Genomic DNA, 22248 nt, shown 5'->3' with positions numbered 1-22248 from the left:
ACTGTATGCGACATCTTACGATCAGGACATCACCTATGGCTAGCTCGGTGCAACCACGGACGATCTTAACGCCCAATGCCGAAAATCTTTTGTGTTCACTTCTGACATCTGCTTTACTTTCAAGAGATCCCAATTTATTTCATTTCCTTTTATGTACTTTTCTTTGTTTGAACTCACGGCCGAACTGAACGCGCCAGAGTCCTGTCAGCAATGCTCATCCTTAGCTCAGTTACGAATGTAACTTTTGTTTTCCCTCACTGTGGGGTTTTTCTTTTCATAACAATTAGCCAAATTGCTGAATCTTCAAATAAATTTTATCAGGTTCGATTCCCCGATTCGGAGATTTTTTGTTTTTGTTTTGCAAAAAACTGTCATAGCAACGGCGAGAAAGTTAGGTCTCTGAGTCCGAGGTCGCAGACCGAAAGCCTGTATTCATTATATGAGGAATAAGTGGATCCCTGGACTGTTGTTATAATCTTTCTGTGTTCGCGTATAGCAACAAGTTTTGGGTGACACACTCCCCTACACTTTTACACCTGGCCCATCGCATCTCAACATAGCAGACAGTCCCTCCCGCCAGTTGACTTCCCAATTAGAATGAAGCATCGCGCCAAACTTCTTCGGCTGTTGAATCAGTTGTGAGGTCCCCACACAATAGACTTATTTGCGACGGAAGCGAATCGGCAGGTTCCAGCATATGCATCTTGGAGTTGGAGAAGACATCGATAGCCACAGATGACATGTCTTATAGAATGGCGGAACAGGGGCACACTATATGCTTGCCCACAGTGATTCCAAGATTTGTCCTGTAGCAGCATTTGTAGCTTACATAGCCCGACATGCCAGCCAACCTTGCCACGGAAACCATCAAGGCTTACCACATGTCCGCTCCGCATCGATTACTTGATACGCCATATCCGTGATACCAACAAATGGGAGGAAAATTCAACCGCAACTCTTGGATATGATTGATTATATTCAGTAATGGCTGTAAACTCAAGCATCTCTAACATGTCCAATGATCTGGTATCTCATTGGATGGATCCCTATGTTGTCGATAAGAAGTATGGTGAAGATATCTATATTCTAAAAGACAAGGATCTAATTTTCAACAGATTATACCATGCCGACCAACTCAAATTGTACCGGTCCAGAGCCACAAGTTTTCTTGCCGACTCAGACCATAGGGTTGAGTTTTATGAGGTACAGCATTTTCAACAGGGCTATTTTACGGGCTATTCATCCAAGAGGTTAAGTTCTTCAACCTTTTCTGCAAAGCATTCACGATATTCTTGGAGAACGTTCGATAATAGTGACTTGTCTTCAGTCCAATTTACGCCGCCCAAAGGATTAGCAAACTTACCAAGGCGGTAAAGTCTCACATGCCCAATGGTTCCAGTCTCAATGTTAGGGCATTGGGTTCTACCCGTGCTCTTGCTGCTGGCGCTTCAGTCGACGAAGTGGTCGCCTATGGTAACTGGGCTTCTCGAGATACGTTCGAAACGTTTTATCGGTTGTCCATCGAACATCACAAAAATTTTCACAGCGTTAAGGCTGTCTGAATCTCTGGAGTCACAAGACAGGGGAACCACAATCCGACATATAATCAGTAAAGAGTCCTAAGGAAGCAGCACATTTTGATACTACTCACATACCTGTGCGATAGCAAGTCAACATTCTCTTCGACATTCCGACATTTCACTTTGCGAAAATCAGACCATCAGCCTAGCCGACAGATAAGTTGCGCGTAAAATAACAGGGCGAAATTCAACATAAAATTGCCCATAGCGTACCGGTGAAACCATTCCGAATCTCCTCAACATATCATTATCTTTCCTAGCAATATCACTCAGTATTCAACGAAAACGACAAAACATAGAAAACGAGAAAAAAGAAAAACAGTTGCATCATGTTCCCACAAATTCAGTTTACGCCAAACATCACGCATGACCCAACACCACGTACGATCTACTGTACCGTTGAGACGGCCATATTTTATTGTCCAACCTGTGCACATACCACCTTCATCCCACGATCGCTCTCCCATCACCACACTCTGAAACATCGATCACTACTACCAACAAAATTCCCCAATGGAACTGCGTCCAATGCATCTAAACTTTCTCTAGCAGGAAAAAATTGCTAGTTCTATCTGATCAGAACACGAGCATATACCTCCAATTTCAGAACTACCTCCGCCCATACTAGGCAGCCAGTACAGAGACCTTGTCCGTTGCTAGAGTTGAGATCGCCAAGGAGCAAAGATGAGAGTCGCTCCGTGTTAGGAAGCGCAGGGTACTATCGTCGCTTCGTACCTAAATTCGCTTCTGTTGTTGAACCCATGGTTCGGTTGTTGAGCAAGAATGTTCCTAGCAACAACGATAACGCGATATCCATGCAACGAATGCTCTGCACCGTACATGGCTCTCGATAAGCTTACTGTTCCGATGCCAAAAGTGACAATTGAAGAATCATTCACAATGCGCTATAGTCGTCCAACACATGTAACCTCAGTAAATCCGCAGTGTCCAACAACGCTTTCGAACTATCACCATAAGAGATATTGATGAAGATGATGTTGAAAAAGCCATGAAAGGGGGGAGTGTTCTTCCGCTATTCATCAATTTTTTTTTGAGTCTGAAAGCCGAAAACCAATAAAGTCTACACAGCATCAAAGGAATCACTTAAACTCTAATCTCAAGCTTTGCTGTAACACAGCAACCAAAGTATAGTTCAAAACTTGAGCATCTTGACTCAGAAGAAGATCTGAATGCCGCTCTGACAGAGGCAAACTTATTACCATACGATCGACGGTGTCTCCTTCGCCAACGTTGACGTCTTCTAGAAGGCAGAGAATCTGCAAGACTCTACCATCAATACCGACATCGGGCCAAACAGACGTTCCACCAACTAATGTCTGCACAGCAACAGAACCCATGCTCAATCCCCAAAGACCAAATTGAATTAGCGTACACGGATCGCTGTAGCCGGTCAACTCACGCAACACCAACGATACATATATAAAATAATCTATAATAAACATTTGGCTTCAGCAATAGGTTAACCCACATTTTCATGAGACTGCATCAAGATCTTCATGGTGCTTATGTGGGGTAAACTCCAATTCTGCCAATTGTTTCGCTCTTAACTCTTTTCACAGTGAAAGATCCTTAACCTGTTCCTAAATCCTTAAACCCAACCCTAGTTTACTTGCCTGATTTTGCCAATGTTTCGCAAGGCAGATAGCAGTACCTCAGGTAAGGATTTCACCGGATCCGATGAGACGTATGGCCCATCTCCCGGAAACAGCAACAACGCTCGCAAGAAAACCTCAAAGTCGTACTGTACTTTAGTTGACAGAATAAATATGACGTTGGCATCTAAACAAGCACTCTCGGAGAATTACGTGAAAAGTCGTACTGTATTCATAATGATAGAACAAATATGGTGGTAGCATGCAACAAGCACTCGCGAAGAATTGCACTCAACTTTTTTAACTCGCTATCAACTCCCTTGAATTTGCAACACAGGTGAACACAGAGCTCAACAATGACGTACTATTTGGTTCTCTGACTGGCTGCATGGAACAATGAAAACATGGACATAATACCAACATCAGCGACACCTCTGCAGATACTCCACAGCTCTCCTCCACGTGTAATGATCTGTTATTTTTGACAGAAGAGAAAGCTTTTTGACAAAGCTACCCGAATACTAGCGACCCCAGTTCAGCAGGGTATGGTCTTACCTCAAGACTACTAGACATCAGTCCAATAAAGAGACTCTGTCAACACGCAGCCCAGGTCAGAGGCATCAGGTACGCTCTCGCCAGGAAAAATGTTCCCCCGCTAACACTTGGTTGATCCGGCAGGTTATGTACCCGTCAGCGTATCGATTTGCCCTTCAGTGGATCTACAGACAGCAAACGCCAAAACAAGTTCAATGAGAGCAGCAACCAGACGACCAATGCCGTAGATGTGGTGACTCCATCATGCACTATCCTATTAGAGGGTCCACACGCCAGGCAAATGAACTCGCCACAACGCAGATTTAGCCGAATACTTCGTCCGTCGCATAAACAATCGTACAACACGGTATTTATTAACCAAACACCGCCCAATGTTATCGCGAATGGGCGACGACCAAACATTGTAGCAAGTGACGACAACAAGAACGAAGCAGCTATATTGGATGTCGTTATCATTTGCTCAATTTCGCGACAACCAGCTTTCCCCGCTAGGCAGGGGCAAGAGGGAAAAAAATATTCAACGAATGCCCACCAACTTCATGGCTACATCGTTACCATTCATGCCATTGCTTAGGATGGCGATGTGGGTCACACTGATGACTACCATTTCATGCTTGAACGCCACCGGCCGTAACTTTAAACCTTTGTGCCTTCAACAGTTCCATCTACCGGGTGGATTTGATTTAACACATTTATTGTAAGATTTCTAACAAAATAATTTCATTGCATTTTTGATGGCTAATCTAGTTTTCAATGGTGAAAGCAAAGCCGAGCTTGTGAGCGTTCTCATTGAGCTTGGAAGTATCAACGGAAGCACCAACGGAAGCCTTAACACCAGGGCGGAGAGTTTGAGTGTAACCAAGGCCAACAACACCGGTGTTGGAGATCTTGGCCTTAGCGAAGGCAGTGGCATCCAATTGAATCTTGGCACCGACTTCAAGGGCAACAGGGTTGGTACCCTTGGAGTCCCAGGCAGCCTTACCGGAAGCCTCGATGTCAGAGCTGACACGGTGGTAGTAAGAAGCAGCGAAGTGGGAAAGGTTGTTGGTGGCGTGGACAGCAACAGAGTAGACGGGAGCGGAGTAACCGAAGGTAGCGTTGTAGCGGGAGATCTAAACGGTTCAGATGGATATTTAGGATCAATGCAACATTTTAAATCTTTCTTGACTCAACATCATATACATACCTTGCCGTTGAGAACATCATAGGCAACTTCACCACCAGCGAGGAAACCTTCGTGACCGACGACGGTGTTGACGGAGAAGTGGGTCTATGTCAACCGAAAATGGTTAGATGCGCTGTATTGATTGAGACTCACATCGTCTCAATTGACTTTGATCTGCTTGCTTACCTTGAAGACATCCAAAGAGGCAACGGTGTGGACGTTGGGCTGCTTGTAGGTAGCGTTAACCTTGGCGGTCTTCTGGTTAACGGAAGGAAGGAGGGAGGTCAAGATTTCCAACTTCAAGCCCTCTGCAAAAAAAGGATATTACGCATTAGTCATGTATACTAGGGTGTCCTTGCCCATACCCATGATAACTTACTGGCAAGGTTGTTCTCGAGCTCGATCTTTCCGTTCAAGTGGTTGGAGGTGGTCCAGGCTTCAGTGAAGGTGATGCCCTTGGCCTTGTCAGCATACTTAGTCTCGAGGTCACCAATGATGACACCAGACTTGTTATCACGGAGACCGTTAACCTTGAAGGTCTACAAACACCAAACGAGGTTTAGCTACCAAATTGACTCAGTGCCGCTAATTGAAGGCTATAACTTACAACACCGTTGGGGGCGGTGGTCTTGACTTCGAGCTTAGTGTTGCCGACGGGGAAGTCCTTGCTGAGAAGGTCCTTGCTGGCCTTGCCAATATCGTTGAAAGCAACTAATTACAAACGTATGGTTACTTATTATGCAAACGTGTCAAGGGAGTCTTGTTGCATAAAGCATAAACTTACCAGGAACGGACATCTAGGTTTTTTGAAAACATAACAAAGGGAAGATGGTGATGGTAAGCATATTAGTTGTTGTTCGACGAGAAACTAACGTGGTTTAGCACAATAGACAGGCATCTACAAGAGCATAATGAACAACTCTGTGGATTGCGAGCTTTTGGCCTGGCCTGGTACACTACCTTGGGATGAGAAATAGCAGGTAAAAGGGGTGACGTTGTTTAGAAAGTGCCAACCAAAATTTTTGTTCACGAACTGGGGTTGCCCGCAGCTGACTTTGACAACTCGACTGAGACGACTTCCCCAACACAAGATCCACTGGATTTTAAACCTTTTCTTCTATTACAATACGTAAGATGATCTTTTCAATTAACATTAATGCTCGCTATAACCAAGCTCCACCTTCACAACCATCGCGTTTCTATGCCTGGGGTTGACCTCAGTTACCACCTCTATTGCGTCTTGTACCACGAGGGACAAATGATTGGCTCCGCCTCCCCACTTCACACGGTTGCTTGCATTAACATCGTGTGAAGAGTTATAATATGACTAGCAAAGTGGTGACAGAGCGCGTTTGGTTTATCGGCTCGGGCAAAATATTCGCGAAAGCTGTTAGAAAATTTTTCCCAGTCGTGTTGCTGCAAACCGCTAGGCACTGCTTAAGTGTGAAATGAATGGGTACCAACAGTTTTGATTTAGGAAAGGTGAGGTCAAAGCGAGGCATCTTTGGGGATTGGCGGCAGTAACGTTTTTGAGTTTGTCTTCAGTGTAGAGACTTTTGCTAGTAAAATCCCAAATAAAAAAAAATAAAAAATCCGAGAAGCTGCTGATCACACCGGGCCAGTCTACAATTACAATCATACATAATAATAGAGAAGTAATTAAGACTATTTTATTTCACTCTTTTACCCCCCTTTACATTATACACAGCCTGTAAACAATGGACGGAGGTTTGTGGCAAATTGTGCTCTGCTATTTCATGTCTTGGTTCCCGCCTACTAATATCTCAGCACCATAGCAGGAGTTCTTTCGCAAATCCGAGACCTTCAATCCGTCATAGACGGGTTTCAGCTGGACTGTGAGAGCTCTCAATACAATTCGGAAGATATGAGTGAGTGTAGAAATCCTCTTGCTGGTTTGTTTATGCAATGGAACTGACGGACGGCCTAATTTGCTTTTAGACGAAACATACCTGTCTGAAGCACCTACCGCTCTGACTAGAAGTCGACAGCTGAACGACCCGGATAGCGAAATGGTAGACTGTACCTTAAAGGAGCAACCGAATGAAGTAGATACTGAATCTCAAACAAGTGAAGATCTTACTTTCGAAAGCTGTGACGATTTGAATGATCTGCTTGAAGCTGCTTTAGCCGAGGCCAACGGAGACGTAATGTTGTTGGACGATATCTTGAGTGCAACAACTTCTTCGGTAAAAGGATGTGACAAAAACGGTACGGAAGCACAACAACCAATTCAACAAACGTCTGTAGAGTTTGAAAAAGTTCCATGTAGCATAGATGAAATTTCATCAGTGCCTGAGGTATCGGAAGCGAACATGTCCATACCTGAAACGGAAAAGGTAGTCGATTCTGTAGCTTCCATAGACGACATCGCAGCTACGCCAAAAGAAATTGCTGCCAAGGTACCGGAAAAGCAGAATTTAGCTAATACACTTGACGGGTTATCAAAGGAAATCGATTTTGGCATATCGGAAACCTTGGAGGCAGTCATTATACCCGTCGAGCTGCCAAAAGCCACTGATACCGGCATTGCGGAAGACTTGGAGACGATCACTACACCCACAGAGCTATCAAAAGATCCATTTGATAACAAACTAGAACTTCGATTATCTACAGATTTCAGTGCACTCTTACAAGAGTTTTCCTCTAAAGAATATCCAGTCTCCCCAGTTACTGTCAAATCCACATATTTCGAGCGAGAGAAGAGCGAACGCTTTGAATTTAGCCAAGAGGACCTCGAAAACATTAGCAAGCAGAAAAGAGAGGTTTTGACGGGTGCTGTATGGAGAAGACAAGTTGTGAATAATGGAGATAAGTCAGCCATTAAAAAAGTTCCAGAAAGCTTAGAATCGATACCATTGGCTACAAATGCTCATCAACCGATCAAAAATACAACCGTTATTCGTCCGTATGTCAAGTCCAACAAGAAATCATCAGCTACTGTGCAGACCCAAGGAGACGATGGAGCACCAGAAATTACAGTCACTGCCGAAGAGGAAGATAGCATCTTGCAGAGAAGAGGCAGCTCAGACCATCAGTCCAGATCGTACGAACAAATGCGACACATTGACGATATTTGTGATCGAATATCGCTATATGGTAAGTTGCTTTAGACCGGTCTGTTACTATGACAAGACTCTAACACTTGATTATTTAGATGATTATTTTCGAGAGTGTATAAATGCTAAAACTGGCCTAATCAAGTGGACGCAGTCGGTCAAGAACAAGGACAAGCCATCACCTATGACAGAAGGTTCGTTTCTGTCATCAAGACGAGGACTATGATTGAGTATAAATTCTAACATTTTACTATAGGTTACGAACCTCCATCTAGAAATGCAGACCTTGGTAAATCTATCCATAGATCTAAAAGCAATTTAATGGTAGTTACATCGTCCACGAGTATGAATGCTTTGCGTCGATCCATCATGAAGATACCCAAGCCTATTGAACCAAGTCGAAAGTCGGCTGGAGTTACAGGTCCCTTTTCACCTTCACCAAATGGTGACAGCTGGTTGGAGAGTTTATCTACTCCACGTATCAAAGAACGAGCCAAGTCCTTTTTGAACTTTCGAAACTTGGCGCCATCGCGAGGCTTCTCAACCCCGAATTTGCGCATGATATCTGGTGCGAGTCAGGGAATATTTAATGGCAGGAACAGGCAAATATCGCCAATGGGAGGACCTATTCCTACGGGCCGTCAGAATCGTATAGTTAAGTTCTCAAAGGAAGAGAGTGATGATGTATTTCAAAGTTCCATGCTTCCGCCAGCAGTAGAAATAAGACATGGCAATCAGCGACGCTGATAAAAAATTGTTAGGTTCTCCAATAAAAAAAAATATCCTCATTCAATCTCCTTCTATAAACCTCTTTGCCTGCACATTTAGGTCGCTTGCTTCGCCATGCAACCAAATGATGGCCATTATCGTCAGTGGCAGCTGCCATCGAAAGAGAAGCAAGACCAGTCAAAGGAAGAGCAAGCTCAGCCTAAAAAAAGTGCGCTCAATATTAGCGCATTATTAAATCGAGAGCCTTCCATGAATAATCAAGCCGAGGCTCCCAAAGCAACAGATTTGCCAAGTTCAACCCCATCCTTGGAATCTTACTCGTCTAAACCTCCTTCATTGCAAACAAACATGCAAATAACACCTTCGCCGACTTCAGAAAGCCCGTCCGCTACGCTGACTTTCCATCAATACGAGCCACCAGCGGCCGCTGAAGCTACTGCTAAGCGATTGCCGCTAAGAAAGAGGTTGACTATGGAAAACAAAGTCCAACTACATCAGCAGGTTCCTCAGCAACCGCAAACTAATACTCCTTCCTCGATTTCTCCGCCTGTGCAAGAAGCACCAGCACTGCCAGCACCTTTAGCTCCCGCCTCAGTCGTTACGGCGGCACCACCACAGGCCACCAGTGAAACAGCGTTGGATAGCGATAATACCGAAACTGACGAGGAGAAAGGATCCGTTGAGATATATAATCCTGTCGTAGTTCAACCAGCTTCAAGCGAAGCTTCATCACCGGTGGTTAAAATGAAGCCTCTCAAGAAGGCGAAAGTATGGGGTTCCCTTAACAGCTTGCAAGGACACACAACGCACCAAAATAGCGTTGTAAATACGCAATCGCAAATTCAGTTTGGCGAAACCTCCGAATCGGCTCCAGACTCAGGTACCAAGCGTGAAATCGCGGACGATATTGATTTACCGGCCAGCAAGCGACCAAAGTCAGCGAATGATTCACCACCGCCAGCCCCAAGTTCCAAGGCGCCTTCGTCATCGTCATCGTCGGATGAATTATACTGCATCTGCCGCAAACCGTATGATAAGCCAAGGTTCATGATCGCTTGTGATGAATGCGACCAGTGGTTTCATGGAGAATGTGTGGGTATGAGCGAACGTGATGGTGGATTGATCGAATTGTATTACTGTCCGGGATGTTCACGAGGTAAGGACTGACGATGAGAATGGATGAATGGATACATTGGAGTCTAACGATATATTCACTTCTTTTGCATAGCTACTGGAAAACAGACATCTTGGAAAGTAAAGTGTGCCAATCCGGCCTGTCTAAAGCCAGCAAGGACAGCAAAGTCGAAACATCGAGGAAACAAAGAAGATGAATCGAAATATTGCTCAGGAGACTGCGGTCTGTTGCTTGCACGAGCGCGAATTGCTAACTGTGATAAGAAAAGACGAGCCGCGTTAGAAGATGTACGAACATCTAAATCGCACGGGGCCAAGGTTCGTTCAGCCGCTGATATGGACGATCGCAAGTTACTGGTTACCTTGCGTGAAGAGCAGGCAAAATTGGAAGAGACTATCGCAAGAGCGGACCGACGGTCTCGCTTTTTGAAATTGGTTATTCGACGACAACAAGAACACAAATCCAACGATGCAGGCATGGAAGAGGTCAAGAGTTTAGGCATGAAGGCGAAAAGAGCAGACGAAGGCGGCATTTGTGGGTTCGATTCTCGACTTCTGTGGGAAGATGAAGAATCATGGAGCCATTGTTTAGAACAGGAAGATGATGATGCTGCTATCAAACTTATCGAGGAAGGCAGTCATCATCTGTGCCTCAGCAATAGGAAATGCCAACGCCATGCTCAATGGCAAAAATTGAAAGCAGCCGAAATCGACCTGGAGCGTTCTGAAGACGTCCAGGCTTTGCAGAAATTGAAAAAGCAACGACACCAAGCTAAAGTGCGGATGAAGCAGCGTCGGGAAAAAGTCACGGAAATAGTCAATAACGGTGTTATCGACCATCGCTTGTCTAGTGTCGTGGCATAATTCGCTTTGTAATTTTGTATTTGTACATATGTTTTTCTATCTTATCTTCGTCTTTATATACATAATCAAAATGAAATGCGTAAATCGCGCAAAAAATAAAACTTGTCGTTGTCATGTCTGATTAAGGTATTACAAAATACATGCTTGAAAAAGTATTTGAAGTTGTTACAAATCCAGAATAAATCAGTATGTGAGCCAAAATTCATCGCCAAAGATTTTTCTCATCACCTCCCAATGTTCCTTGGCAGCACCGATTCCAGAAGCTTTAAGCTTATCTAGCGAATTGTCGGTTATAATGCCATGGGGCATATTGACATTGATATCAACTGATACTTTGTCAAGTCTGCTCAGGATATGGGCAGTTTTTGGGCTGAAAGAGCGCTTGGTATCCTTTAATGAGTGAAATGACAAAGGAAAGTCTGCGGCGAGAAACATGTAATTGGTGTATTGGACTGATGCGTCTTCAGTATCTCGGTAGCATATCACATGTTGAAACACGGCGTTCAAAGTGGTAGCGATCATATCCAAGCCTGCTCGAAGATCTGTTTGTTCCGAGCCCGCAAAGTTCTGTATACGAACCAACAGTAGAGTCAAATCTCCCATACCTCACAAACTTTCTCTTGCTCATCCTGGTACACTTACCATTGCAAGAATACCATTGTCCTTTAAACAGTGCTTGACCAATTCCAAGACCTCTCTTGAAAACATGCCAGGAGCGACACTGCCGCCAGTAAAAATGTCATGCAGAATAAAATCGTATGAGCTCCTGTTGCATCTTTCCAGAAGAGTGCGACCACTTTCAAGGTAAACAGATGACGGCTGCATAAGATCGAAGTAGTTGCTAGCCATATGGTAAACAGCAGGATCGAGCTCCACAACGTCTACATCAATTCCTTGAGATAATAGTGCATTGGTAGCGATACCGCAGCCAAGTCCAATTTGCAGTGCGCGAATGGACTTGTCATTCGATTTCGGTCGATCAAAGACATTGACAGCTTTATAGAATGGTCGTTAGGACATACTTTCTGACAGAAGACTTTCAGGTTCCCGTACCTTCTAACAAATGGAATGTCTGAAAGATCGACTCCCCGGTGTCCCGGAATCGTCCACCTAGAAGCGAGTGCCCACTTCGCATGACTCTCATGTTCATGCGACCAGTTTCTTCAACGACCTCTACCCAGCCGGTCATGGACTCTACTTTATCAAGAATAACCCATTGGGTGTTGGGGACCACTTGCTCTCGCTCCAGATTGTATCCGCAGTGAGGTGATTTGGTAAATATGTAAATGATAGTCATCGCTACAATTGCTTGCGGTATCAAGTTTCGATAGATTGTGACTACTTCAGCGTTTCCACTGTTACTTCTTAGCATGAAGATTGAAAGTAGAGCGCCAGAAACGCCGAGAGTGGCGCTATTGAGAAGGATGATCTGGCACGATGATCGAGAGAACAAGTGTGCTTGAAACATGTTGCAGGTAAGATACGCTAAGAATAGCGATAGCATTGGTGGAATAACCTTTAGCTGCTTTCTCTGAGATACAAGCCATTGCATCCCAGAAATCGCACAAGAAATTCCAAGCAGAAACGTAGTGCCATAGAGTACTGGTAGTTGTGTAAAATGGGGACCCCAGAGTGGGCCCCATCGCGAGCTGAACACAAACAAAGTATCCATTGTGAGTGGCGACAATGCGAGCAACAAAGAGGCCGCATTAAGCGTTTTATCCAATGCCTTATAGTAGCTGGTGTTTCTTCTCTGTAAAGCTTTTCCGCCGGAGACGATAGTGAGTGCTAGTATAAAAACCAGCATGGTTGCTTCGTTCAAATAATAGTAAGGAAAAACATTTCCGTATATCGGTTCCAGGTAGCGAGAGCTTGCGTAATGAAGAGAATGAACGGTAACGATGGAGGTAAAGAGTACAATTGCAAACACTACAGATGTTGGATAGGACATCTGATTTTCATTTGGCATTTGTGCGCGAATCTTTTTGCGAACTTGAAGAAGAACATCACTTTACGCAAAAATTGCTCACTTCTTTCATTGCCGAGACTCCGATGCTGCATGTTATCACACACGTAAGTATCAAAGAGCTGTAGTTTTCCAAGGAAGAGAGATGTAACAACTATTATACTTCGTATGAGTCGTTTGAATTACTTTGAACAAGCGCGTGTTTCAAGGCAACAGTGGAAACAGTTATTGATGTTGAGTTGCTGGCAAATTTGCTTCGACGAAGAAAACTGGATATAGCAGGAGCGGCAGACCGGAATTACCAAGCACACTCGTAAAGTAGCCACTAGAGGATTTTTAACAGCAATTCACTTTATAGAGCGCGATACAGCTTTGTAAGAAGCAACTCGGCTTACAATATAACTTTGTACTTTTTGCATTACTAAAATTACAAACGCAGGCAAGCGTTATAGCTACAATGATCTGATGACATATTCTATTCGTCTACCTCCATGCCATTTTGTGTATCATCAGGTTCCGTGTACCGAATGCTGAGAGTTCCTGGCTTCTCATAATCCTCTTCGTATTGATACCGTTTGCTAAGAGCACGCTTCTTACGAGCAGTCATCTTGCTTCGAATGATGGTGTAACTAGCCTGTGTCTCTTCACCATCCTTCAACACAAAGAGCAAATGCTGCGTTTCAGGTGCATTATCATTTTTGTAGGTGTAATCTCGAATAGCGTCAAATTTGAGAGGCTAAATAGTTTTTTTTTGTTGGGAAAAAGGAAAGGGTGTCAGTCTATGCGTCAAATCTGCTCGTAAAATCTTCGCATGAAGCTTACCTTATCACCATACGATTCATCAGGATGCTCTGCCTTGCGCTTCAATCGTCCACTACTCTCCTTATCAGGTAAAAACCAAATCAAATAGCTGTCCGTTGGGTCATGGGGATTAGAAATGGGGCGGAAAATACCGCGCTCAGTGTTATCGTCGCGAACGTCCTTGGTCTGGCGATCGTCAGCACTTGGGTTAGCTGTAAACTGTGCAATGGTGTACACATTGTCTTCAACAGTAGTGTCTGGAAGGATGGGGTATGTTGCCTTGACTTTGAGATGCTTTTTACGTGGATGCTGAAACTGTACTGGAGGTTCAAATGAGCGTTCAATGGCTTCAAGCTGCTCTTCACGCGTTTCGTAACTTCGCTGCGGCGCAGTGCGGGCAGAATAAGCAAAGTTAGATTCTATTGTCTCAGATTTGGCGGTAGCAGTGCGTGAATCGGATTGGATATATTCAGAACGACGCAACCAAGTAACTAGTGGACGGCGAGTGCCTCCTGCAGTAGTCGCCAGTGTGTCTTCTCTCGGTGGAACCATAAGCGCTTTGTCTTCATCTCTAATATTCTGAGTCGGTCGAGCTAAACGGGCGAGAATCCATAAGTTGAAAGCTACAGGCACACGTGCGAGGTTTAGAACATGTTACATACCGTCGCGATCACCGTCTGTTTCGCTCAAATACTGAATCAAAGCGCTGTCTATGGGCATTCCCAGTTCTTCGTCATCAATCAGTAATGGATACTGAGTATTTTCTATCAAACTTGTGCTTTCGTATTTCACATGTCGCTGGGCAACTGAGGGCATTGCGATCAGCTTGGGTGCGAAAGGCAATGGTGGTAGATTATTGCGGTAACGCACACGACACAAGAATTCAGAGCCAAATTTTCTAGGAAAGGCATGAAGTTTGGTAAGTGGCAAAGATTATTATCAAGTGTCCATGCGTTGAGTGCCTACCGTTTAGTTGCTTGAGATGACATGTTTAGCGTTGTGGAAAGCTTTCCGCTTGCAAGTCGGGGAAGTTACTTGGAGGGGATTGAATGCACGTCACTGACTAGAGGTGGCTTAGCAATGGCCAAAGTGGTTTCGTTCATCACCAATTGGTGCTAATATTCTGCCAAAACAAAGATATTCCATATTTTATTATCTTCTACAAAGAAATATTCTACATTAATCGCATGGAAATAGTGTTATAATTACAAATCTTCGATGTACGGTAGTCTTATGAGTTGAAAGGGGTATTCTGAGCTACAGTACGTCGGGGGGGGGAGATAATTAAAATCTTTTCAGCTTCTTGCCGGAAGCAGCCAAAAGGGCATTGAAGCAGTCGTCGCGCTTCATGACATTTTCAAAATGTATCGTCTGTTATTTGGCCATAAGAGATTAGTGACACTCGCAATGTTCTACCACAAAAGAGATACTCAACATACCTCTCCATCATTCATATCTATCGAAAGACCGTTGGTATGCCAAAGCATAAGATCAATACTCTTTGTTTTACGAAGACGTACAATATCGTCGGTATCGTAGTCAATCAGAATCTTAGCACCAGCTACACGGGTTGTACGAAATTGCAGCATACCACCAGCGAGGATGACTCGCCCTGGTATTGCCTTATAGGTTGCTCTCCAGTCTGCAAACGAAGGGTCGATTAGAAAACATTCAATGCACTTTTGTTCGCACTTTTGTGATGTTACTTACTGGCATCCACTACACTGCCGATAGAGGTAATTTTGCTGAGCTTGGACATGAGAGTGACTTTGGAAAGGGAGGGTGGAGACATATTATTGTCATCGCTGCTATCTTGCACGCCCAAACCGCCGATATGTTCAGTCTCCATTCCATTGGACGGCCCTAGTGGTATAGGGACTCCAGCACCATCCACCAACCGATGTTCTGGGAGGCTAATGGAGCTTGGCCGCTTAGGTGATATGTTTCCGGATGCCGTGGGCTGTGGTGGGGTAATACTTTCAGTATCGATTGAATCAACGTCAGAATCCTCCAATTTTCGATCTGATAACAGACTAGAAGCACGTAATTGAGTTGCAAATTCCTCGTGATCCAAATCTGCACTTCTGTGTCGCTTTCGAATGATTTCCATGGCAAACTCGCTGTCGTTGGGTACGTCCCACAAAAACCATTCAATGATGCTGAAAAGACGACGGTATCGTGGATAATGTGATCGGAGAGACATGAGGACGAAGAACTCGATTCCAACCATGAAAAAGATCCATTTGATCTGAAATCTTGTGGGCAAGATGGCAAAAGCCACGCCGCTGCATATAAAGAATAGTAGCAACAAACGTGATTTGTATGGCCGCTTCCAAGTCACCAAGCTAAAATTATTCAAGAGTTAGATGATATCTGCCACCAAAGTTTGCCGTGTTTGTCATTGTACTTACTTGCGCGTCATTTCCAACTTATCCACAGCATCTGTCATCTAAAAAGCAAATGAAAGCATTAACTACTTTTGTTTGTAGTCCAACATTTCCTTTGATGTTATACTCACTATCATCTGCGCTTTTGGACCATATTTGTCGTATATATCGGCCCGCCATGCCGATAAAGATTTCTTCTCCAGTGCTGCATATCCGGTGCGTGGAGTGTTCTTTCTTCGAAATCTCCTCCAATGCTTCTCGACTGGCTGTTCTTTTTCGATGACAGGCATGGCGATATCATCTGTCATGAGAGCGTCCCAGCGAAATGAGGCAATATTAACTCGGTGGTACATAAGGACCCATACTGCTATGCCACAGATGAATGGAAGGATCATATCGTAATACCATAGACCTGTGTACACCTACATCCATAGCGCTCCGTTAATATGAGTTACAAAGGTGCGTCAAAAATAACCACTGTGCCACATACCCATAACCAGAAGCCAGTCTCCACTTTGTTTTCCCATCTATAAAGCTTCCTCAACCAAAGCGCCCAGGGATGGAGTGGTTCAGTCACTATATACATTCGCTCAGCATTACTTCTAAGCTTTGAAATGGAGAAGGGTTCAGTGGCATCGTCCACCTTGTTGCTGACAGCTGAGTCGATGATGTGTTGTACACGCTTTTAATAAAATAAACCCAGTTTTAGTAAAAAGGATGATACAATCCCAAATTTCACGGCGATACTTACAGCTTGAGCGTAACCTGACCAATTGGTGACTGTCTTCCCATTTTCGTCAGCAGATTGAAATGATGATAGTTTGGGTGGTTGAAGAGGTGGTGGAACTATACGGACATCCTTTACATGTTTACCCAAGTGTGCATAGTGGACTTTTAAATCGTCTATGAGCTGTTCATTCAGCGCTGCGTCCACTTGATGCTCGGACACATCCGATCGCTGTGAAGACATGGAGCCTGACCGCGATCGTTTCTTTTTGAGTTTTCCTAAGATATGAGAAGCGGAAGGCGACTTAAAATGACTACGTTGTGATGGCGTGATGGAAAGAGTGTCATCAGCAGTAGTTGGGGATAGTAGCTTGTCTTCTTTAGCAGTGACTGCCAGCGGGATCTTGTCTAGAGAAGGTTGAATAGAGACTGGGGATTCAGGTACCAACAGTTCGGTGGGGTCTATGTCAGACGCGGAAACAGGGGTAGGAGGTATAGCAATAACGGAGGGAATGGACACAGCAGACTTCCTCCTACGCATGGCCGAAGCGGGATTGAGTTGGTCAACTGTCATTTAGAAAAGTAAAGGAAAGGAAGCAAGCAAGCTGAGGTGATATTTTTTATTACTGTGAGGACCAAAATGGCAACAACATGACGAAAATCATTAGGAGGTTGGCGGAGCTGTTTGCCAAGCTTTGTGCGTGGCTGACTGCTGTTTGTGTTCCCGGTTTGCTAACGATGATCGGAATATGCATATCGTCGTCCGTTACAAGCAGGTTGACTTGTCTCTCTCGACATTCAAATACCAGCTGATAAACTCCTGGAAGAATAGACGATGGAACACTGTAGTCCCAGTATTGAACGTTTTCAAACCCTCGAGCGGTGTTCAATCCGACGGTGTAGTTTATTTTGGCTGAACCATTGTTTGACACTAAGAAAATGTTCATTTCCGCAAGTCTTGGCAGCCCACTTTGAGTCAGTGTCCAATTGATAGTCATGGTGTCGTTGGGGTGAAATGTTTGATAAGGGTATGGCGCTGTCACATTGTATGTGCCGAACAAGTTGGAGATCGAATAAGCTTTTGCCCAGAATAAACCTAGAAAACAATATGGCTGTAAATGAAATGAAACGATGTTATTTTTTTTCTTGAACTGAGAATACGTACAAACTAGAATAAGATACAGCATCATGTTGAAAGAGTAAAAACGATTTTATAGTTTTGCTACAATTCCTCAAGTCAGTTTAAATCATTCCTTTTCAGCCGCAAAGGAATCGGATCCTTTTTTTTCAATTCCAGTGATGCTGACTTATGAGAATGGTCGGCTTTGCTACGGCACACACAAATAAACATCCAGGCCATTGTTCACTTTTAGCCTTCGTAGTTTCTGGTGTTTATTACATGATCTTGGCTCATTACAATCGGGTTTCAACCACCCCAGTCCCTCTATCATTACGTTGCCTGCGCGCCTATGGTAAAAAGCTCTTTAATTGGTGCCTTCTGCGTTGGCAGCTGGGACTTGACGGGTGATGGTAAAGTACACGTTCATGTAGTACGTGACTAGGGCAACGAAGCCGAGCCTGAGACCGATCATATTAGCCATCCATTTCCCATACTAATTCCCAATTGATCCCACTCAAAGCACTTACATCGTTCCACTGTATCCAGTTGCAGTGTCTCGCTCAGAGTTCTTTGTGTTTAAGCCAGAGCACATACCGAAATAAGCGGATACCCATGGCAAGAACTTAAACTTGTTCTAAACAGGAAGGAACAATAAGGATCTCCATATTCTCAACATATACTTTCGAAATTGAAATACTTACTCGAAGAAACATTCCACCAAGGGCTAAATCGATGAGGATGGGAATAGATGTGAATACGGATGCTTTCGAGGGGATGCAAAGTGGTTATAGCGCACTTACAGGAGTACATGGCAACATTGCCGGTCCAGTCGTTGGCTTCAGCAGCTTTGGGAAGATGGAAGGCTACAACCTTTGATTCGTCTCGTGGATCAACTTTAGATGAGGACATTGTATGGCTTTTGGAGGTTTAGGTTTCTGTGGGGTCTCAATCACCTCAAATACTGGGACGAATTCAAACCCCGGCAACGGTGGAAATCTACCTCCAATGTACGAGAGATAATCAACAGCTCACAGTACCTTTCCACTCTTATTTAGCGCAAAAAAAATGCTCTCTCTAAAAAATGTACAGGATTAGAGGTAGACTTAAACGACGTTAGGTGCAACTGGTACACTCACGTATTGGGTCAATGATCTATGTGATACTTGTGTGATAACAAGGGTTGTAGTGTGTACGGTACCTATTCAATGCTTTTTATCAAATGCGAAGCAGTTATACCAGCATCTTGTTTGTCTGCTGCAAACTATGTATGCTGGCAGCTCTATGTCATGCAGAAATATGTCAAAGATGGATTTAAGGTTATATTGGTGATACAAGCCATGTTCATTGATACTTGCCATTCATATGCGACAGCGTGCTGTATACCCCAAAAGTTACGAAGAACCTGTAGCAGCTACGACCACTTCTCAATTTACATTAGCGTTTAGAAAGTATATAGCATTTGTTGGAAAATTTGATAGGGAACTCCTGTAGTGTACGCGATCAAAGGGTGAAATTAAAGTCTGTTATTGCATACTTTCAGCCGTGACTCATCAGGGAGTAAAGTGGTCTATCTTGTATGTTTAACGCCATCCCAAGCATTATAAACCTCCTTCAGCTACGTTTGTGAAAACTGAAAGGTCCGCTGTCCATTGTCTTGCTACCACCGGAACCTGACTGTCTGCAGCCTGCTGGCACTACCATGCCCTTTCCCCACAACCAGTACAACGAATTTTTATTTTTAAAATTTTGGCAGGTGGCCGTGTCGCTCACGCCGTCATAATAAAATGATCTGACTTTGTATAAAAAGCCGCTAACAAATTTCTTCTTCTTGTTCTTGACAACTATCATGTCTGCAGACGCGCGTTCCACCACTATCGCTGAGACGATCTCAAGAGAGGGACGTAATGTAGAATATCCTCAAAAGAATGGCCGCCCACAGTGGATATCTGAAATCTTTGGCCAAAACGTCTTCTCTCTGAAGGAAATGTCAAAGCGTCTCCCCAAGCCCATTTACTCCACATTCCTCAAGCAGATCCGCGGAAATGAAATCATTGACAAGACCACTGCTGACGCTATTGCGCATGCTGTCAAAGTCTGGGCTATGGAGCGTGGTGCCACCCATTTCACCCACTGGTTCCAACCTCAAACGGATTCTACTGCTGAAAAGCATGACTCCTTTTTGACACTCAAATGTACATTCCGAGGTGGTTACGAAGAGGTAGGCGCCCACATCTTCATTTTATTTTTTGGTTGTCTTTTTTATTTGACACGCGTGGGCACTGCGTTCATACTGGGCTTGGTTTCAAGGAGTCGCGTACACATTTTGCCCTTTTGTCCTGTAAACTCTAATTTTTTTTCCTTTGAAACATGGGTTTAGACGACTGCTTTGGACACTTTCTCTGGATCTCAACTTCTTCAGTCTGAACCTGATGCTTCATCCTTTCCCTCTGGAGGTATGAGATCAACGTTTGAGGCTCGTGGATATACTGTCTGGGACACCAAAAGGTACATCTTACATCGGTGTTTGAAACCGTGGAAAATTGCCTAATCTGACCATATTCTTGCCACATCAGCCCAATGTTCTTGCAGGAAGGACCTCATGGAACATCAATCCTTTACGTCCCATCCGTCTTCATTTCATACAATGGAGAGGCATTGGATGAAAAGACTGTACTCTTGAGATCGTCTGAGGTGTTGGCTAAAGCCACCATGGAACTTCTTGATATGCTCGGCCCTAAAAGTGAAGGTACCTAGTGTTTATTTTGTGGGGTCTTTCATTATATGTGCTAAATGTTGCTACAGACGAAGAGCGTGTCAAGCATGTACACACCACCCTTGGAACTGAACAAGAATATTTCTTGATCGATCGCGGTCTCTATTCGCTTCGCCCGGATCTTAAGATTACTGGCCGTACCTTGTTGGGTGGCTTGCCTCCTCGTCACCAGCAGCTTGAGGATCATTACTTTGGTAAAATTCCTACCAGAATTCTGGCTTGTATGAGTGAATGTGAAATGGAACTATACAAACTTGGTGTTCCCGTCAAGACAAGACACAATGAAGTTGCTCCTGCTCAATTCGAATTGGCTCCTATCTTTGAAGAGGCTATGATTGCTGTTGATCATAACTTGATCACCATGGATGTCTTGCATCGTGTCGCTCATCGTCACAAGTTGAAGGTCCTATTCCACGAGAAGCCGTTCAAGGGTGTCAATGGATCCGGAAAGCACTGTAACTGGTCTATGTCGACGGATACTGGTGAAAATCTGTTGGAGCCTACGGCTCATCCTGAAACCAACTATCGCTTCTTGCTCTTCCTTGTTTCTATTCTCAAGGCGTTGGCCGACCATGGAGGTCTTCTTCGCGCAGGTATTGCTTCGGCTTCCAATGAACATCGTCTTGGTGCTCATGAGGCTCCCCCTGGTATCATCTCTGCCTTCATGGGAGACCATTTGGATGACGTTCTCAACTCTATCGAGGAAGACCGTCCGCTCAAGGTGTTCGGTTCGTCTCAGTTCCATTCCGTGCGCGTTGGTGGTACCGTCTTGGACTTAAAGGTTGCTAGTCTTCCCAACATTGCTCGTGATCTCACTGATCGTAATCGTACTTCACCTTTTGCTTTTACTGGCAACAAATTTGAGTTCCGTGCCGTCGGCTCTAAGCAATCTGTGTCGTTTCCCATGACTTTGTTGAATTCCGCAGTTGCCTCTTCTTTGCATTCCGTTACAGCTGATTTGAAGAAGCAAAAGGGTGATAAGAAATTCGCCTCTGACGATGATATGCGTGCCGTGATCAAGAAATACATCAAAGAGACTAAGAAGGTCCGCTTTGAGGGAGACAACTACTCTGATTCCTGGGTTCAAGAGGCTAAGAAGCGCGGATTGCCTAACATTGACAACTGTCCTGATGCTTTCGCTCAATTGCAAGAAAAGCGCAACTCTTCCATGCTCCATGAGCTCGGTGTTTTCTCTGAAAGTGAGCTCCACTCTCGTTACCATATTCTGATGGAGAAATACGCCAAGGACATCCAAATTGAGGCCGAGACTTTGCGTACCATGTTGGTTCAACACATTCTCCCTTGTGCTTTCAACTACAGACGCGAACTTGCTGAAGGTGCTAACCTGCTCAAGACCGCTGGCTCAGATAGCACTCCTGAACTGAATGCCTTGAAGGAAATCTCTCCCATCGTCGCCAACATTCAAACTGCGGTTGGAAAATTGGAAGCCGCACTTGACGAGTTCATTAAGATTGAGGACATTGCTCAGCTCGCCAAGGCTGCTCATGATAGTTTGGCTGTTCATATGGAGGAAGCCCGTAGTCATGCTGATGTTTTGGAGCGTTTGATTGCTAACAAGCACTGGCCATTCCCCAAGTACTCTGAGCTTTTCCTCAACATCTAATTTTTTTTTACTTTTTTTTGGCAATCACTTCCGTATCCCTTTTACTTTCTTTTGTACTCTTACGGGCAATCAATAAATGCTTCAGTTCCTCAATGCCCTGTGCATTTGTCATACGTATATCCTCAGTGTGAATT

General features: G+C 44.3%; 11 protein-coding genes across 11 annotated transcripts; 5 read left to right on the top strand and 6 right to left on the bottom strand.

The window, feature by feature from the left end:
- On the top strand, positions 1–717 carry K450DRAFT_226938 (uncharacterized protein). The gene has a single exon (XM_051586643.1). The coding sequence runs from the start codon at positions 211–213 to the stop codon at positions 448–450; it is 240 nt and encodes a 79-aa protein (XP_051447800.1). The 5' UTR covers positions 1–210; the 3' UTR covers positions 451–717.
- K450DRAFT_226939 (uncharacterized protein) lies at positions 6–349 on the top strand (the record flags this gene model as incomplete). Its single annotated transcript, XM_051586644.1, has 1 exon — positions 6–349. The coding sequence occupies one exon, from the start codon at positions 6–8 to the stop codon at positions 186–188; it is 183 nt and encodes a 60-aa protein (XP_051447801.1). The 3' UTR covers positions 189–349.
- A 1537-nt stretch (positions 718–2254) lies between the features above and the next one.
- On the bottom strand, positions 2255–3131 carry K450DRAFT_226932 (uncharacterized protein). Its single transcript, XM_051586642.1, has 2 exons — positions 2956–3131; positions 2255–2753 (listed from the first exon to the last, which is right to left on the bottom strand). Exon 2 carries the CDS (start codon positions 2670–2672, stop codon positions 2511–2513), a length of 162 nt encoding a protein of 53 aa, XP_051447799.1. The 5' UTR covers positions 2673–2753; positions 2956–3131; the 3' UTR covers positions 2255–2510.
- A 1265-nt stretch (positions 3132–4396) lies between these two features.
- K450DRAFT_226924 (uncharacterized protein) lies at positions 4397–5922 on the bottom strand. Its single transcript, XM_051586641.1, has 7 exons — positions 5874–5922; positions 5698–5710; positions 5521–5624; positions 5293–5452; positions 5100–5221; positions 4935–5018; positions 4397–4860 (listed from the first exon to the last, which is right to left on the bottom strand). Exons 2-7 carry the CDS (start codon positions 5708–5710, stop codon positions 4492–4494), a joined length of 852 nt encoding a protein of 283 aa, XP_051447798.1. The 5' UTR covers positions 5874–5922; the 3' UTR covers positions 4397–4491.
- A 709-nt stretch (positions 5923–6631) lies between these two features.
- On the top strand, positions 6632–8737 carry K450DRAFT_278089 (uncharacterized protein; the record flags this gene model as incomplete). The annotated part of the gene is made up of 5 exons (XM_051593283.1): positions 6632–6641; positions 6710–6802; positions 6873–8030; positions 8089–8184; positions 8247–8737. 5 exons carry the CDS (start codon positions 6632–6634, stop codon positions 8735–8737), a joined length of 1848 nt encoding a protein of 615 aa, XP_051447797.1.
- A 45-nt stretch (positions 8738–8782) lies between these two features.
- On the top strand, positions 8783–10809 carry K450DRAFT_226921 (uncharacterized protein). The gene is made up of 2 exons (XM_051586640.1): positions 8783–9875; positions 9948–10809. Exons 1-2 carry the CDS (start codon positions 8834–8836, stop codon positions 10715–10717), a joined length of 1812 nt encoding a protein of 603 aa, XP_051447796.1. The 5' UTR covers positions 8783–8833; the 3' UTR covers positions 10718–10809.
- Positions 10810–10976: 167 nt separating this feature from the next.
- Positions 10977–12776, bottom strand: K450DRAFT_226918 (uncharacterized protein). The gene is made up of 3 exons (XM_051586639.1): positions 11771–12776; positions 11360–11712; positions 10977–11259 (listed from the first exon to the last, which is right to left on the bottom strand). The coding sequence occupies exons 1-3, from the start codon at positions 12684–12686 to the stop codon at positions 11236–11238; spliced, it is 1293 nt and encodes a 430-aa protein (XP_051447795.1). The 5' UTR covers positions 12687–12776; the 3' UTR covers positions 10977–11235.
- Positions 12777–13008: 232 nt separating this feature from the next.
- K450DRAFT_226915 (uncharacterized protein) lies at positions 13009–14491 on the bottom strand. Its single transcript, XM_051586638.1, has 4 exons — positions 14451–14491; positions 14147–14382; positions 13506–14077; positions 13009–13419 (listed from the first exon to the last, which is right to left on the bottom strand). Exons 1-4 carry the CDS (start codon positions 14471–14473, stop codon positions 13159–13161), a joined length of 1092 nt encoding a protein of 363 aa, XP_051447794.1. The 5' UTR covers positions 14474–14491; the 3' UTR covers positions 13009–13158.
- Positions 14492–14603: 112 nt separating this feature from the next.
- K450DRAFT_226914 (uncharacterized protein) lies at positions 14604–17189 on the bottom strand. Its single transcript, XM_051586637.1, has 7 exons — positions 16623–17189; positions 16362–16553; positions 16003–16293; positions 15896–15933; positions 15195–15829; positions 14924–15126; positions 14604–14855 (listed from the first exon to the last, which is right to left on the bottom strand). The coding sequence occupies exons 1-7, from the start codon at positions 17169–17171 to the stop codon at positions 14769–14771; spliced, it is 1995 nt and encodes a 664-aa protein (XP_051447793.1). The 5' UTR covers positions 17172–17189; the 3' UTR covers positions 14604–14768.
- Positions 17190–17915: 726 nt separating this feature from the next.
- On the bottom strand, positions 17916–18956 carry K450DRAFT_226907 (uncharacterized protein). The gene is made up of 4 exons (XM_051586636.1): positions 18518–18956; positions 18419–18441; positions 18245–18351; positions 17916–18175 (listed from the first exon to the last, which is right to left on the bottom strand). The coding sequence occupies exons 1-4, from the start codon at positions 18624–18626 to the stop codon at positions 18082–18084; spliced, it is 333 nt and encodes a 110-aa protein (XP_051447792.1). The 5' UTR covers positions 18627–18956; the 3' UTR covers positions 17916–18081.
- Positions 18957–19535: 579 nt separating this feature from the next.
- K450DRAFT_226904 (uncharacterized protein) lies at positions 19536–22248 on the top strand. The gene is made up of 4 exons (XM_051586635.1): positions 19536–19935; positions 20095–20222; positions 20291–20463; positions 20520–22248. Exons 1-4 carry the CDS (start codon positions 19564–19566, stop codon positions 22112–22114), a joined length of 2268 nt encoding a protein of 755 aa, XP_051447791.1. The 5' UTR covers positions 19536–19563; the 3' UTR covers positions 22115–22248.

Source organism: Umbelopsis ramanniana (genome assembly GCF_025399195.1).
Source record: "Umbelopsis ramanniana AG unplaced genomic scaffold K450scaffold_8, whole genome shotgun sequence".
NCBI lineage: Eukaryota > Fungi > Mucoromycota > Umbelopsidomycetes > Umbelopsidales > Umbelopsidaceae > Umbelopsis > Umbelopsis ramanniana.
Note: the sequence above shows the minus strand (reverse complement) of the source record. Positions and strands in the feature narration are given on the sequence as shown.